Source organism: Mirounga leonina, unplaced genomic scaffold (genome assembly GCF_011800145.1).
Source record: "Mirounga leonina isolate KUSES-001 unplaced genomic scaffold, KU_Mleo_1.0 Mir_176, whole genome shotgun sequence".
Lineage (NCBI taxonomy): Eukaryota > Metazoa > Chordata > Mammalia > Carnivora > Phocidae > Mirounga > Mirounga leonina.
The window spans coordinates 23,636,323-23,652,691 of NW_023270454.1; the positions used below are offsets into that span (position 1 = coordinate 23,636,323).

Genomic DNA, 16,369 nt, shown 5'->3' on the forward strand with positions numbered 1-16,369 from the left:
ACTGTATGGAAACAGCAGAAATGATTAAATACCCACTAAAGCAGAAGCTTGCTTTTAAGTTTCGTGTTATAAGATTCCAAGTGACAGCATTTTATTTCTCAAAAGCTACCCATTGTGATTCTTCATACTTTACAACTTAAATGAGGAATGATAAAAAAAACTTCATAATTTGTCTCTAATTCATACACCACCAAGATGATTTGAATTTAGCAATTAACAGATTTGCTACACTTGTTTTAAATTCTCATAAAAAGGAAATCTGGAATGAGTTGATGCACTTATAATCAAAATATGAAGACTGTGAGTATGCAAAAATGACTTAAATATAAATACAATTTTATTCTGACATGACAAAATTACCTTGTTATAACAATTATCAATTTTTTAAAAATTACTTTTTGAGTTATTATTTTGCATATTAAAAGTCTTTACGTTTCTTCTGTTTTATAGATATTTGAGATATTTGGACCTGTCGCACATCCATTTTATGTGTTACGGTTTAATTCTTCAGAGCACATTGAGAGTAAAGGTATTAAAATAAAGGATACTATGTATTTTGCTCCATCAATGAAAGACTTCACCCAGTACATATTCACAGAAAAACTTAAACAGTAAGTATGTTACTGACACGTTAGTTGTTGTCTGCTTATTTAATTTATATTTTACGAATAATTTTCAGTGAAGGTAGTTTCTTGTTAAGTATCTGTTCCAAAGCATTCATTTATTTTCCTAATAACATCTCTGAAAGCTACAATTTGTTATCAGATTTTACAGGTAGAGATGATTTTTATCTTTTACCCAAAATGACATAATCAACTAGCAGGACTACATTTAGGCCATATAAAGTTTCTGAATTCTAATTCATATTTTTTTCCATGACATACCTTTTTTTTATAAACATGCTACTTCAGCATTAGTATTACCACTTAAAAAGAATTCTTTTCCATTTTAAATAGAATTATTCCTTGGATTTCATTATAGGCTTAACTGTTTAATAAAACTTGGTAATTCTCAAGAAAAAAAAAATAATAAATTTCTGGTTGCTTATAGATTGTAAATTTATAGAAGAGAGAACAAAAATATGCCCCTAAAAAGTTGTGTATCAAGTTGATAAACAGGATTTCTTTCTTTCTTTCTTTCTTTCTTTCTTTTTCTTTCTTTCTTTCTTATTTTTTAAATTTATATTTATTTTTTGGGGGGGGGAGGGTGCATGTGCAGCACACGTGCAACCAGGGAGAGGGGCAGAGGGAGAAGCAGACTCCCCACTGAGCAGGGAGCCCTATGTGGAGCTCGATCCCGGGACCATGGGATCATGACCTGAGCCGAAGACAGACGTTTAACCGACTGAGCCACCCAGGCGCCCCTAAACAGGGTTGATTTAACCAACAAACTACTGCTTTCCATTTTGTGGATGCTAAATGATGCCTGTGACATGTGGGTAGTAATATTTCTGCATGTTTATGCTACTCATTAATTGTGCATTTTCCATGTATTATTTGTGTTGCTAAGTGTTAGCTGTAAAGCTGCTTATATCAGTTGAACTTGTTATTATAATCATATAATTTATTTTTGGTAAATCAGTGGTATATGGTTCAAGTAGAAGTTTTTTCAGGAAAAAAAAAAAAGTTGAATGCTTTGGAAAGATGTAATGAATATGAGCCACTAAAAATACTGTAAAATTAGTAGGAGTGGAAGAAACACTAAGAAAGATAGGGGGAAGGGTGGGGATCTAAAAAGATTTTGCACTCAGTTTGACACACAACTCCCTTTTAGGTATAGCTGTCTTTTGATGGGAAACTTGAAGTGTAGTTGAAGCAGTAGGAATGTGTTTTTTGCAGAACAGAGAGGGGAACTTCAGTCAGTGAGTAGCCTTACTGCTACCTCAAAAGTACTAGTCCCCATTGCATGGTGTAAAATCTCTAAAGCACTTATATATTAAATCAAGTCTCTGAATTTCATTTATCATAATTCATTAAACTCATGCTTAAGAATCCACATAATTATCTGAGGAACATTTTGCCTAAGTTCTTCAGGTTGGTAAGGTTGATTTTTCTAAGTAACCGCTGAAAAGAAAGGTAAATTAAATAGAAAAATCGTGTTTTAAAATCATGCCTTAAATAGGTGGCATTTCATTCTGCTTTAAATATTAGGATGTTGCTGTGGATATGTGATTTTTCGGCTTTTAACAAAAATATTTTAGCTTAAAACAGATAAACTTGAAAAGCTTCTCTAAAGACATTTATTAAATAGATTTTAAACAAGAGAAGTCTGTGTTCTTGATTTGCAAGAATAAGAGTTTTTTCCTGGAAAGAAACAATAAACTAAATTGGGAAATTAGGCCCACCCAGCAGAAGCCCCATTTAACAAAGTTTTTTTTTTATTCTAGACTGCAATTTGGTGTCTGCATGGGCACTCAGTAGAGTACTTTGCCTTTGAGGTAGAGAAGGTCACCTCCTCTAGTTTATCCACCTCTTGTAAGGCTATTTTAATTTTAGCTTCCCATGAACTTATTCTTGTTGAAAGTGCTTTTTGAAATGTTGTTTGATCTCTTCTTTAGTAGATTTTGATTTTCTGTGGTAAATGTGCTGTTGGGGAACTTTCCCCATTTATGTCTTTAAACCCCATAGGCCGTGTGATGGCATATATGCAAAAAGGAGTACTGGAGCTGTGTTAAATGCATAGGTGTAAACTGATCATTAACGAGTAAGCTTTTTTTTTTTAATGGTAGAAAAATCATTGATAATGCCCCATGTACAGTGTCAAAAGTTCTGAATCAAAATTTTAGAGGAGACTTAATGATATTCCTATTTTGCCAGCCCACTGACATCTGTACATTGGTTTTTATGGATTGTGGTTTAATATATTAATGATTTTAATGAATTAAATCCTGAGAATCTCATTTGTTTTTGGGATCTAGTTTAAAGCAGTGAGGACAACGTCTACTCCTAATACTTTATAATATTTTAATGTAACTGAGTAACAAGATACTGTCAAACTTACAAAATCAAAAAGATTAAAGAGATAAAGGTGAGCTTTCAGAAATCATAGTCATACTTAATAATATATGTATTTTTGTTCATTGTAGAGTATAAAACTTTCCACTAAAAGTAGTTAGTGCTTGTGATTATACTGTCTTTCAGACTCTTCAGAATTCTTTCTCCTTACCAAATGAGATAGCTTTTATTCCACCCTCTCTGCTTTGAGGAATACTGTTGGAATAAGCTTTGGTTACTCATGGAATATTGTTGATATTCCTCAGGTAAATAGAGGAAGAAGAATTTCATGTTATTACCTCTACCGTTAAACCTGTAAATCTTAAGGGAATGCCTCCTGGTCATTTTTGTGTCCTTAGCACCTGAAACAGTGTGTCTGACCTATAGTTGGTGTAGAATAAGCATTTGTTGAGGTGAGCTTTATGAACTGAGCTCAGGTTATCATGAAAGTATCAAAGTCATAGCATCTAGAGATGCTTATGAACTGCAAAGCCACTTTCCTCTGCACACCATAGTCTTGGCTTCTCATTCTCATTCCCCCAGTCCTAATATTTTATATGTGTCCAGATTTTGTGTTTTTCTTAGGAGCTTCCCACATCTTCTGAAACAAGGTGAAGAACATATACATGGTCGTTTATTTTTTGCTCTTATTTTCATGTATATTATAAAATTAAGGATTGAGCCCATGTCTTCTACTTACTTCCTATACTACTGAGTTATAAACACAGAATCTTAAGTACTTCATGTTTTCTTTTAACTTTCTCTTTCTAGGGATAGGGGATCGGATGCGTCATGGAAGAATGATCAGGAACCACCACCGGAAGTAAGTATAAATCTCTTTACATAATATTTTAGAAAGTAAAGCAGGATTTAATTTTTTTAAGATTATTTATTTATTTGAGAGAGTGTGCGCTCACAAGCGATGGGGTGGGGGCAGAGGGAGAAGGAGAAGTGGGGCTCGATCCCAGAACCCTGAGATCATGAACTGAGCTGAAGGCATATGCTTAACTCACAGCCACCCAGGCACCTCAGAACTTAATTTTATAAATTCATCTTGACCTTAAGGAGGTCTTTTCATGGGGCGCCTGGGTGGCTCAGTCGTTAAGCATCTGCCTTTGGCTCATGTTATGATCCCAGGGTCCTGGGATCGAGCCCCGCCTCGGGCTCCTGCTCGGCGGGAAGCCTGCTTCTCCCTCTCCCCCTGCTTGTGTTCCCTCTCTCGCTGTGTCTCTCTCTGTCAAATAAATAAATAAATAAAATCTTTAAAAAAAAAAATAAAGGAGGTCTTTTCATGCTGCCTGGCAGTCATACTGCCATCTGTGGGAGCATGTACTCTCCCCTTCTCCCAGATGACTATTTTATACCCCTCAGAGTTTTTGATTGATCATTGCAGGAAAAAAAAAATATTTTCAGTCATATTTTAATAAGTACCAGTTTATTATTTTCCTTGTAATTTCCTATTTTTAAAAATCAATTTTGTTGACATCTGGTAAAGGCAGAATTGTCATTATTTTAAAAAATTTTATTTTTTAATATGTTAACCATATGGGACATGAATACATTTAATGGTGCCTATAATAAGCTGCCTTTCTTTTGGAGGTACAAAATCATTAGAATCTACCTACCTCTCCAGTTTTTATAATATAATTACATTCCTAAAAAGAGGATTCTTAATTTTCTTTCTTGAATCCATGTCAGCAAGATTGTTTTTCCCTGTTTATGTATTTATTGATGTAGTGTTCCATGATTCATTGTTTGCGTATAACACCCAATGCTCCATTCAGTACGTGCCCTCCTTAATACCCATCACCAGGCTAACCCATTCCAGCAAGATTAATTTTATGTCTCAAGTAACTTGATGTACAGTTTTTCTAGAGATGTGGAATAGTCAGGAATAATCTGTAGGGTTATTTAACTTTCCATGGAGATTTTCTTTTTTTTTTTAAGTTATTAAAATATAAAAATTGCAGCAATAAGTGTATACATTTCTTGGAAATCGTATGAATATACACACTATAGGGGAAAATATAATTATAAGTGAGAGTTTTTAAACATACTCAGGAATTCTCATGAAGTTTTATAGTATATAAATTTATTGGGTTTGTAGATTTAACTTTATTCATTTTAGATGTTCTCAAGCAGTGCTGAAGATTCATATTAATTTCTAATTTTGCTGAGGCATGAATCAGATAATGCTGACTTACAGGTTTGCTTAACCAGTGAGTGATCCTAGTTTAGTATCCACAATGCCATGGGATTATGTTTTCTAATTTATGTTGTATATACATGTGATTTCTGTTAAGGCTCTGAAGGTTCCCTTAATGTTCTTAGTTATGTTTAGGTCATCTTCAGTAATTACTGAAGTTACATGCTTTTAAAGTATTTGAGAAAATTCGCAAAGGTCTTAAAACATATTTCTTGTGAAATGAAAATATCCTAATACATCTCTGTTGTTTTAGACCTCAGCTTTGAAGTTGTTAATTATGGTAATGTTGTTTATAAAATATGTGTGATTAGGTTAATTTTAAAATTAAATCCCAGCATACTTCATGGTGTGTTTTATTTTGTTTTTGTCTTTGTTTTTGAAGTAGTTGACTGAATGTCCTTTAATTCTGTAATAGGGGAAAACTCTTTGAGATTTTAAAGTTTATTTTATTATGAAATTTTGTAGTATAGAATTATTGCCTGACGTTAATCATAGATTGTGTATAAGGCATGCATCTTCTTCACTTTGGTATGCATTTCTAATACATGAATATATAATTTGTAGTTGAATAAATGTGTCTGAGTGCAAATTTAATATGTATACAAGAAACATGTGAATTTTTTTCTGACTTTAGGAAGTGATAGCAAAATATTGCCGAAGCAGTCTCTTTAAAATAAAACAATGCCAATTAAAATCCTTTAATACCTCCCTCCTGCTCTTAGAACATGCCCAGTGACTGGGACATAAAGTTCTTTATTCTCCAATTTTATCATCTCTGATTTCACTATATAAGAAGCTTTTGCTTTGCTTTACAAAACCAGTTTCATGTCTCAAATGTACCCTGCCTTTGCACATATTCCCTCTCCTTGAAATTTTCCTTTCCTTTATTCACTGCTAATTCATCATTAGAGATTTATCTTGAGTTTATCTTCTAAAGATAAAGATATCATCTAAGCCTTTCCCTTCAGCCCAGTCTAAATTGCATCTGCAGTGATTTTCTCTTTCCTTACTTTGCTTTATTTATTTACAGCCCTTACTATGCTTGACATTATATTATTAAAAGGATTAATACCTATAGAATGTTTAGAACAGTGCCTGTCATATAATGGGTATGTATAAATTTTTGAGTGAATGAAAGATAAAACATTCTCTTCTATTTTTTATCAGTTCTGATCATTGATGTTATTTGCATATTCCTAACTGTTCCTTCCCTTTAGCATTGTTGACATTCTTGACTCAAGCTTGAAGTCAGTCTTCTAGCTAGGGAATACCCATATCTGAAGGTTGTTAAAGATTGGCATTTTAAAGTTACCTATCTGTGCAAAAAAAGAATTATCTATCCAAAACTTTCTAGGAAAAAAAAAAGCCTTGAGTACTCTGGCCTGTGTTAATTAAGAGTCATAAATAGTTAATTCAGATATTACTAGAAAATACTACATATCAAAAAGTAATACTCTTTCAGGATCAGTGTTAAATAATAGGCCTATCCTTCTCACTTCCAAGTATGTACCAATGAATTAAATCCATTTGACATAATTATATTTTTCCTCTGCAAGGCCTTAGATTTCAGTGATGATGAAAAGGAAAAAGAAGCCAAACAGAGGAAAAAATCTCAGATTCAGGGCCGGAAAAAATTCAAGTCTGAATCTAATGAATCAAGTGAGTAAATGCAATATATAGTAATTTTTTATCTTCACTTAACATTTATATAAGTCGATAACTAATAAAATTGAAGGAAACATGTGGGATCTCTCTTTACCTCGTGGCATTCATCTAACATAGGAGGCTTTACACAATACAAGATGTGGCAGAGGAGAGTCATGAGGGATATTCAGTGTTAGTTTTTCAAGCTTCAGTATGTAAAAATGGCTTCTAGGGGTAAAACTAAGCCTTGTTAGTCATTTGTGCATATAGGCACTTTTTTCTTAAGAAACCTCTTTGCTTCCATATTTAGAATTAAATGATAGGGTACTTAATACCTAAATCAAAGTATTTTATTTTTTAACATGCATTTCCATTCATTATGCCTTTCAAATTTTAAAGGAAACTTTAAAAAAAGTTAAACTTTTTATAGATTCACACACAGTTGTAAGAAATAATTGAGATTTTCTTGCATGTCCATTACCCACTTTCCTGAAATGGTAACATATTGTAAAACTATACAGTACAATATCACAACCAGGATGTTGACATTGAGACAATCGGATACAGAATATTTCCACCACAGAAAAGGATCCCCCATGTTGCCTTTTTATAGTCACTCCCACTTCCCTCCCTCCCACCTCCTTATTTCTGGCAATTACTAATTTGTTCTCCATTTCTATAATATATTTTGTCGTGTCAAAAATGATTACATAAATGGAGCCACACAGTATGTTACCTTTAGGGATTGGCTTTCGTCACTGAACATAATTTCCTGGAGATTCATCCAGATCGTTTTATGTGTCATGTTTGTTTCTTTTCATTTAGGAGTGTAGTATTCCATGGTATGACTATACTACTGGTTGTTTACCAGTCATGAGTTGAAGGACATCTGGGTTGTTAACATTTTTTGGTTACAGGAATAAAGTTGTTTTATGTATTTGTGTTCAGATTTTTGTGTGAATACAGCTTTTCATTTATCTGGGATCAATGTCTAAGAATAATTGCTGGATTATGTGGTAGTTGGATTCCCATGAGTGACTCAGTTTCTCTGCTTTCTTACCAACATTTGGTTTTGTCACTTTTTTATTTTAGTCATTCTGATAGGTGTGTAGTGATATCTAATTGTGATTTTAATTTGCATTTTCCTAATGGCTAAAGATTTTGAACATCCTTCCATGTCCTTATTTGCTATTTACATATCTTCTTCAGTGATATATTTGTTCATGTCTCTTGCCCATTTTCTAACTATATTTCTGCTTTTTTGTTCTTGGAGTTACGAAGTTTGTACATAATTGTTCCAGCCTGTAACTTGTATTTTTATCCTCTCAAGAGGGCCATTTACAGGACAAAAGGTTTTAAATTCGATGAAGCCTAATTTATTGTTTTCCTTTTGTGGAGTCAGAATTTCTTGTCTAGACCTACATTCCAGATTTTTTCTTCTGTTTTTTTTCCTAAAAGTTTTCGAAGTTATTTTAGCTATTCTAGTTCCTTTGCTTTTCCATATGCATTTTATAATAATCTTCTCTATATTGGCAAAAGTCTTGCGGGGATTTTTTTTTTTTTTTTTTTTTCCTTCTTGCTGGGATTTTAATGGGAGTCGTGTAAAACCTGTTTATTGGTTTGGAGAGAATTGATACATTAACTGTATTGAGTCTTCCATTGTGCAATAATGGTATACATCTCTATTAATTTAGATTTTTGGTTCTTTTCAGCAGCATTTTGTCATGTTTAGAATACAAATTCTGTTTTTTTTTTCATTAGTATACACCTAAATATTTAATTTTTCAAGTCATTGTAAATGGTTTTGCATTTTTAGTTCCAGTGTCCATGTTTTTGTTGCTAGAATATAGAAATAAAATTTATGTTTGTACGTTTAGCTTATATGTTGTGACCTTACTGAACTCACTAGTTCTAGGAGTTTTTTCTTTGAGATTTTTCTGCTTAGCCAACTATGTCAGTTGCAAATAGGGAGAATATTCTATCTGTTTTTGTTGTTCAAACTGTGTGGGGTTTTTTGTCTCCCTTTCTTTCTTTTACTAGCTCTAGCTTCTGGCACTATGTTGAATAAAATGTGCTTTGTTCTTGATCCTAGGAGGAAACATTGTCTTTTATCATTAAGTATAATTTAGGTATAGGGGTTTTGTAGATGTTCTTTATCAAGTAAATTCCCATCTATTCCTATTTTTTGGAGATTTTTAAAAAAAAAAATCTGTTAAATTTTGACAGTACTTTGATAAGATGACATGATATTTTGTCAGTAGCCTGTTAAGGAGATTACACTGGTTTTAGAATATTGAACCAGCCTTTGCATCGCTGGAATAAACCAGAGGTGGTCATAGTGTATAATTCTTTATATGTATATTGTTGAATTCTCTTGTCTCTTTCTCTGATGATTTTCTTTGTTCTGAAATCTGTTTTATCTGATATTAATGTAGCTACTCCTTTTTTTTTTAAAAACAAAAAGATTTATTTATTTGATAGAGAGTGAGCACTAGCAGGGGGAGCAGCAGAGGGAGAGGGAGAACCAGACTCCCCACTGAGCAGCAAGCCCAACATGGGGCTCGATCCTAGGACTCTGGGATCATGGCCTGAGCTGAAGGCAGATGCTTAACCGACTGAGCCACCCAGGTGTCCCACTACTCCTTTATTTTGATTACTGTTTGCATGTTGTAGCTTTCACTATCCTTTTACTTTCAACCTGACTATATCCTTTGAAATGAGTATTTTGTAGACATATAGTTGGGTTATGTTTTTTAATCCACTCTGCCAGTCATTCCCTGTGTTTTAATTGATGTATTTAGACCATTCATATTTAATGTAATTATTGATGTTTTAGGGCTGGTCTTCCCTTTTCCATTCATTCGCTCTGGTTTTCATTTCTGTTTTCTTTTATCTGACTGCTTGTCAGCACTATAACATTTTTTAGAATTCCATTTTGATTTATCTGTAGTGTTTTTGAATGTATCATTTTGTATGATTTTTTTCAGTAGTTATTAAATTTAGGTATTAAATTGTATATACGTTACTTATCACAATCAACTGGTGTCATTGTTTTGCCAGTTTGTGTAGAACTTTACCTCTTAGAAACTTTACCTCTTTATGTCCCTTTATCTTCTCTAGTTTATAATGTGAATTGCCTTAAATAGTTCATATATACAATTAGAATCATGTTACCAATTATATTTACTTCAATCATCAAACATTTAGAAAATTCAAAGAAGGACATTTTATTGTATTTACTTATATTTTTGTCATGTTCTTCCTTCCTGATGTCTCAAGTTTCTTTTACTGTTTCTGCTTAGAGAACTTGCTTTAGTCATTCTATCAGTGTAGATCTGCTGGAGATAAATTAATAGTTTTTCTTCATTGTAGAATGTCTTTAGTTTCCCTTTTTTCTTGAGGATATTTTCATTCCGTTTAGAATTCTGGATTGAGTTTTCTTTTAGCACTTGCAAATGTTGAGCCACTTTCTTCTGTCCTCTATGGTTTCTGATGATACATCTGTTGTCCTTCCTGAGCCTCTGGCCTTTTGGATTCATTAAAAATTGATAATTTTAAGCCTTATGCTTTTTTAGTTACCATAAGACAATACCAGAAGTTAAAGAAAAGGCATTTTTGAAATTTTAAGCAGTGTTTTTTAATGTACTAAAATTAATTTTAATTTTGTTTTTATGCTTTTTTCTTCACTCAAAGGTGAAAATTTTTCAGAAGTACATCAGAATTGGAATGTTCATAGCTCTGCTTCAGAGCATTCAAAAGGATATCGTAACAGAGAATTCTCACGAGGATTTTCCCGGGGTAGATATCCTCGACCTTGCCACGGCAGGCCTCCATCGCCACAGTTTTATAACTCCGAGCATATGGTGTTTCAGGAGACTTCAGGATTTCCACCTCAGAGACAAGAGAATCCTATCATGCCACAGTATCCCTTTCCTCCTCCAGTGTTTGACATGCATAGTTTTTCACTCCCTCCTCCTCTACCACCACTCCCTCCACCTCCACCACCTGCATCTGTAAACCTGGGGTGGGCTGCACCTAACATGGCACCTCATCCATTAATTCCCTTACCATACTCCATTCCCCCACCCCCCCCACCACTGCCTCCACCCCCCTCTTCTGGGGATAGTACTTCTTCCCATTTTGGATCCTACTACTAGGTGACTGTATACGTTTCTGGAGAAATCTGGATTTTTTATATTATATGGGAAGAATTTTTTTTTTTTTTTAAAGAAAGCAGTTAGGGAGCTAGATTTTTAACATTGTAAAATACTAAATGATTCCTTCACTTGTAAGTTGATATATATTTGTAATCTTTGTGAAATTGTATCCATATGAAAATTTCACTTTTGTGGAGGAGAAAATCTAACTATGTAATATTTAATTAAAACTGAATCCATGTTTTCCCTATCCCTGCTCAATTTAACAATGTATATAGGTCTAATAGATCTGGAGCAACTTTCATCATGGGTTAAAATATATTGAACACATCGATTGTCTTCTTGGTATATCTGAAAATAAGATGTTGAAATCTTATTGAGAGTCTTTAAAATAAACTATTTTTACAAATGTATACTTTGAAAAGTGGTTCTGATTGTCAGTGCAATTTACCAGTAACTGTAAATGTCTTTTTTATTGTTATGTTAATCACCATACATTATATCATTAGTTTTTGATGTAGTGTTCCATGGTTCATTGTTTGCTTATAACACCCAGTGCTTTAGAGAGGGAGAGAGAGAGAGAGAGTGAGTGTGGTCGAGAGGGGTGGAGGGAGAGGGAGTCCCAGGCAGACTCTGCACCAAGTGCACAGCCAGACACGGGGCTTGATTCCACAACCTGAGGTCATAACCCAAGCTAAAACCAGGAGTTGGACATAACCCACAGTGCCACCCAGGTGCCCCCACCCCCCCTTTTTTTTTTTTTTAAAGATTATTTATTTATTTGAGAGAGAGCACATGAGAGGGGGGAGGGTCAGAGGGAGAAGCAGACTCCCTGCTGAGCAGGGAGCCCGATGCGGGACTTGATCCAGGGACTCCAGGATCATGACCTGAGCCGAAGGCAGTCGCTTAACCAACTGAGCCACCCAGGCGCCCGCCCCCACCCTTTTTAAAAAAAATAAAATAAGGATACAGAAAAGAAAACTCTTCAATATTGGTAGATGTTCTGACTATAAAGTTCACATTGATTAATTATGCATAGGCAAGCTTTTCATTATCTATACAGGTTTCTAGAACTTAGGCATTATTCAGTAGACTTTACTATTAATTAAAGGGACACAGTGGTTATTCATAATAAAATATAATATTCACAATGAAGTAGATGTAACCCCATCTTAGGACACTGTCTTCTGTATCTGTTTTCCAGATTCTCACATGCCTGGCACAGATTAGGTGCTTAATAAATATTTATTGAATGACTGACTTTAGAGCTTTTAATTAAATTACCACTAAATGTTATTTTACCTCGTGAAATGTAAATGCAAAGAAAATTACGGAATTTTAGAAATAGAAGAGGCCTTAGAAGTAGTTTAAACTAGTCCTCATTTAGCAGGTAATGAGGAACCTAAGGGTTCCAATTTAAGTAATTTAAGATAACTCAACGGGATGACAAGGAGTTGAACCTAGTTTTCTTGATTTTCACATCAGTACCTCTTATTAAATTGTTGCTTCCCAATATTTTATTCCTTGACACTCTTAGAAAATAGTATTTTTATGCACATCATTGGGGTAATCTGGAGATCATCACAACCCCATGGCCCTTCACGTCCCTGGAGGCTGGGGAGACTAAGTTTCTGGGGCCCAATTGAGAAGTTCTTGCTTTGGTATACATTGACTTTATCATATGTTGTACTTTATTATTCTTCCTTGAAATGTGTTCGTAGCTTCTCTTTAGGAGTTAACCTTCATAGTTTATGGCAGTCTTTTTTTTTTCTGGTTGATAGAATATTCTTAGACTTGAGATTATATCTAGAAGTACTAAAAACATTTTTCTACAACAATGGAAAGAGTGAGATGTTAACATTCAATTACAGTATATCAACAAGCCATTGTAATTGCCATGGCATTTAAAAAATCTTTGAACCTCTGTGCCTTAAGTACTGGTGTCTGACTGTAGGTATTATCTGATGAATATAAAATGTGATAAATAAATGATGGTGGCTTCTCAAATGTTCTCTCAGTATCAATAGCCACTACACTGTGCAAAACCTGTTATTGCAGCTTTTAAAACTGTTTATTGTGTGCTCGCATAACATACAGGAGTGCTGCAGAAATCATTTGCTCTCTCCCCCATCTCATTGCTCTTGCACATATCTGTTTGACTAGGCATCATGTAGTGTTTAATCTTAGGATTTGGGACTGTCAGGCTCATTTATATAAGCTGTGTTAGTAGCTGATTCATTCAAAGCAAATAATTTTCTTTAGTGTTAGCTTGGTTTTTGACCAAGTATACTTGCTAGTATATATATTGGCAGCAACATAAGCTCAAATGAATTCTGTTTGGCAAGGTTATGAGCAGAAAAATATTTAAGGGCAAAAGAGGGGCGCCTGGGTGGCTCAGATGGTTAAGCGTCTGCCTTCGGCTCAGGTCATGATCCCAGGGTCCTGGGATCGAGTCCCACATCGGGCTCCCTGCTCCTTGGGAGCCTGCTTCTCCCTCTGCCTCTCTCTCTCTCTCTCTGTCTCTCATGAATAAATAAATAAAATCTTTAAAAAAAAAAAGGGCAAAAGAGAGTAACAAGGCATTAACTATTAACACATTCAAATACAGTTAGTTTGAACCATATGAAATTCCCTACACAGTAAGACATTTCAAATGGTCCAATGTAATATATGGACTATAAAATATATTGCTTCTCATATTTATTTTTCTTCATAGAACATCTCTCTGTACTATTACCAGAACACATTTTGGGAAATACTTGTCATGGATGATAGCTGGCAGAAATTCATAGTAGTGAACATTTCTAAGAGATCTCGATCTCTAGTCTTGCTAAGAGGACAATCTATGAGAAGATCATGGGGCCCAGAAGAATTATTAAAATATTCTGTATTAGGTTAGGAAAATACTGTTCTTTAGTGTAGACTTTGTGGTTCTTAACCTGAGGTTTGTTCCCCAGTTTTCTAGAACCCACTAAAAACCTGTGAGATGGACATTTTTCTAGGAGAGAGGGTTCTTGAATTTCATCTTGTTTTTAAGTAATATATGAAGAGAAAGAAGATGGAGAGAGTCTTTCAAAAGGTTTTCTCCTTTTGAAGCAGGTATAACAGTAATAACAGTATAAATCTTTCTCAAATTTGGTAATACACAAATCCTTTCATTAAAAAGTGTTGTAGAGGGGCGCCTGGGTGGCTTAGTCAGTTGGGTGTCTGCCTTTGGCTTGGGTTGTGATCCTAGGGTCCTGGGATCAAGTCCCACATTGGGCTCCCTGCTCAGCGGGGAGCCTGCTTCTCCATCTCCCTCTGCCTGCCGCTCCCCCTGCTTGTGCTCTCTCTGTGTCAAATAAATAAAATCTTAAAAAAAAAAAAAAAAAAGTGTTGTGGATCTCCAAGAACATATCCACAGACCACAGTTTGGGAAACACTGAGTTATGCAACTAAATTTCTTTCTATGCAAATCTCCTTTCAGTTTCTTATAGAATTTTTATACCTACAAAAATATATCTATAGACCTCAACTTAAACAATTGTCTTAGACAATGTTGGGTTTCAAATGGCTGTAGAGGAAAAACCTCCAAATGACTATAGGAGTAAACATTTAACATTCTTAGATGTCTAGAAAATGTCCAGCATGTATGTTTCTGCACAATGAGGAATTTCTTTATAATTTAGACTTTAGATAGGAAATCACTCTTACACTACTAGAAAGGGGCAGTATCTTCAGTTTAACAAATTTGGTCGTCTATGTCCACTTTACAGAGCTCATTCTAGGCATATTGTGATGAGAGGTGAAATTTGACCAAATTAACAAAGTCTAAGGACATTTCTACAAATACTGTAAATGTCCATACACAGGAACAACTGAAAAGGGAAGCACCTGAATGGACCACAGAAGATGATCCAGAAAAATTTCTGGGAGGAAAAATGGAGATTAAGCCAAGATGAGACCAGCCAGGCATAATCAGCAATGGCATCTCTCCCATTTCCTCAGGACAGAGGATGTGGAAGATTACATATAAACTATCTCTTAAAGTTGTATAATTTATTTTTGTTACAGAAAAGGAAAATGTATAGATTGCTCATTAAAATGTGAATTCAGTCACGCTAGTTGATAGACTTTTTTAGTTTTCATAAATTTTTAGTCAAATAATATATCTAGATACTTTTACATATAGCTCTCTGAACTGAGTGGGCATTTAATGACTGTTCCCAGTGTGGTCAAGCAGCATTATCCCTTTCAAAATGTTCATTTAAAAAGTTTCATTTTTGTGAGTGCAACATGAAATATAATAATAGGCTTAATTCTCATACTCTACTTACATTGTCATAATACACATGACATTTTATTGTAACTGATTGTATTGATCTCCCATATTGAAGTATAATTTCCTTGAGGACCAGCACTGTTTGATCACATCTCTCTGTGCTCTGAGCACACAAATGGTATTCAAGAGACAGTAATTGCAACCTTGTTGCCAGATGCTTCTTGCTGATTCATAACCTGTGGGATTCTACTTTGTGCTTCTAAAATACGGTGGTTTATGTGTGTTCATTCCAGATGAATGCCACAGTATTAGTGATAACTGTTTTTATTTAATAACTTGAAAGTATTTCTCAGGATATCAGAAATCTATCTTGGCAAAGATTTTCAGGTCAGATGTGCCTCAAAAATGGCCCAGAGACATCAGTAGAAAACGGATTTACTTGTTTTTTGGAACTTGTTTTGATAATACTCTATCAACACTAATGTGGAAATGATAACATTTTGACAGCAAAATTAATGATTTTTTTCCTCAAGATAATAAAATATGCTTAAAATTCATATTTTAGATGATATCAAAATATGGCTGTTAAATTCTTTATTAATAAAGAATGATAAATTTACTGTGGTGTTTTTGGGCTGATCTCTATATTGGTCATCCAATAAGATTATATATATGCTGCTCTATCCATAAATAAACCTTTCAGAGAGCAAACCTTAATAGATAGCAAAGAATAATGAATGATATACATATATATAAGGTTTGCAGAGAATTTAAAACTAAAGATTAAGAAGAGAAGGCTTAGTATTCTAGGAGATACTTGCTTTCCCCTCCCAATTTTCTCTACTTTGTAAAATGGCTTCAGGATGAGAAAGCCACTTGAGATCATGGCACTAGATTCATTTGTAAATATAAAAAAAAAAAAAAATAGAAGCACAAATCTTCTCAATCTCTTGTAACAACTGATAGAGAAGTACTTATAATTCGCTGTTAATATTTCTTTAGGTTAACCACCCGAGTGGAAATTGGGGTTATGGAGCCATTGAGCTTTCTTCTTCTTCTTTTTTTTTTTTTAAAGAATTTATTTGCCAGAGAGAGAGCACAAGCAGGG

General features: G+C 34.2%; 1 protein-coding gene across 3 annotated transcripts in view; it reads left to right on the forward strand.

Moving 5' to 3' along the window:
* The window catches only part of NAF1 (nuclear assembly factor 1 ribonucleoprotein), a 146,338-nt gene extending 134,825 nt beyond the window's left edge, over positions 1–11,513 (forward strand). For all 3 annotated transcript variants that reach the window (XM_035022780.1, XM_035022781.1, XM_035022779.1), the window contains 4 exons: positions 451–611; positions 3,765–3,816; positions 6,756–6,858; positions 10,537–11,513. In XM_035022780.1, coding sequence (XP_034878671.1) covers positions 451–611; positions 3,765–3,816; positions 6,756–6,858; positions 10,537–11,000 — 780 coding nt within the window. In that variant the 3' untranslated portion in view covers positions 11,001–11,513. The remainder of the gene's footprint in view (positions 1–450; positions 612–3,764; positions 3,817–6,755; positions 6,859–10,536) is intronic.
* Positions 11,514–16,369: the final 4,856 nt, after the last annotated feature.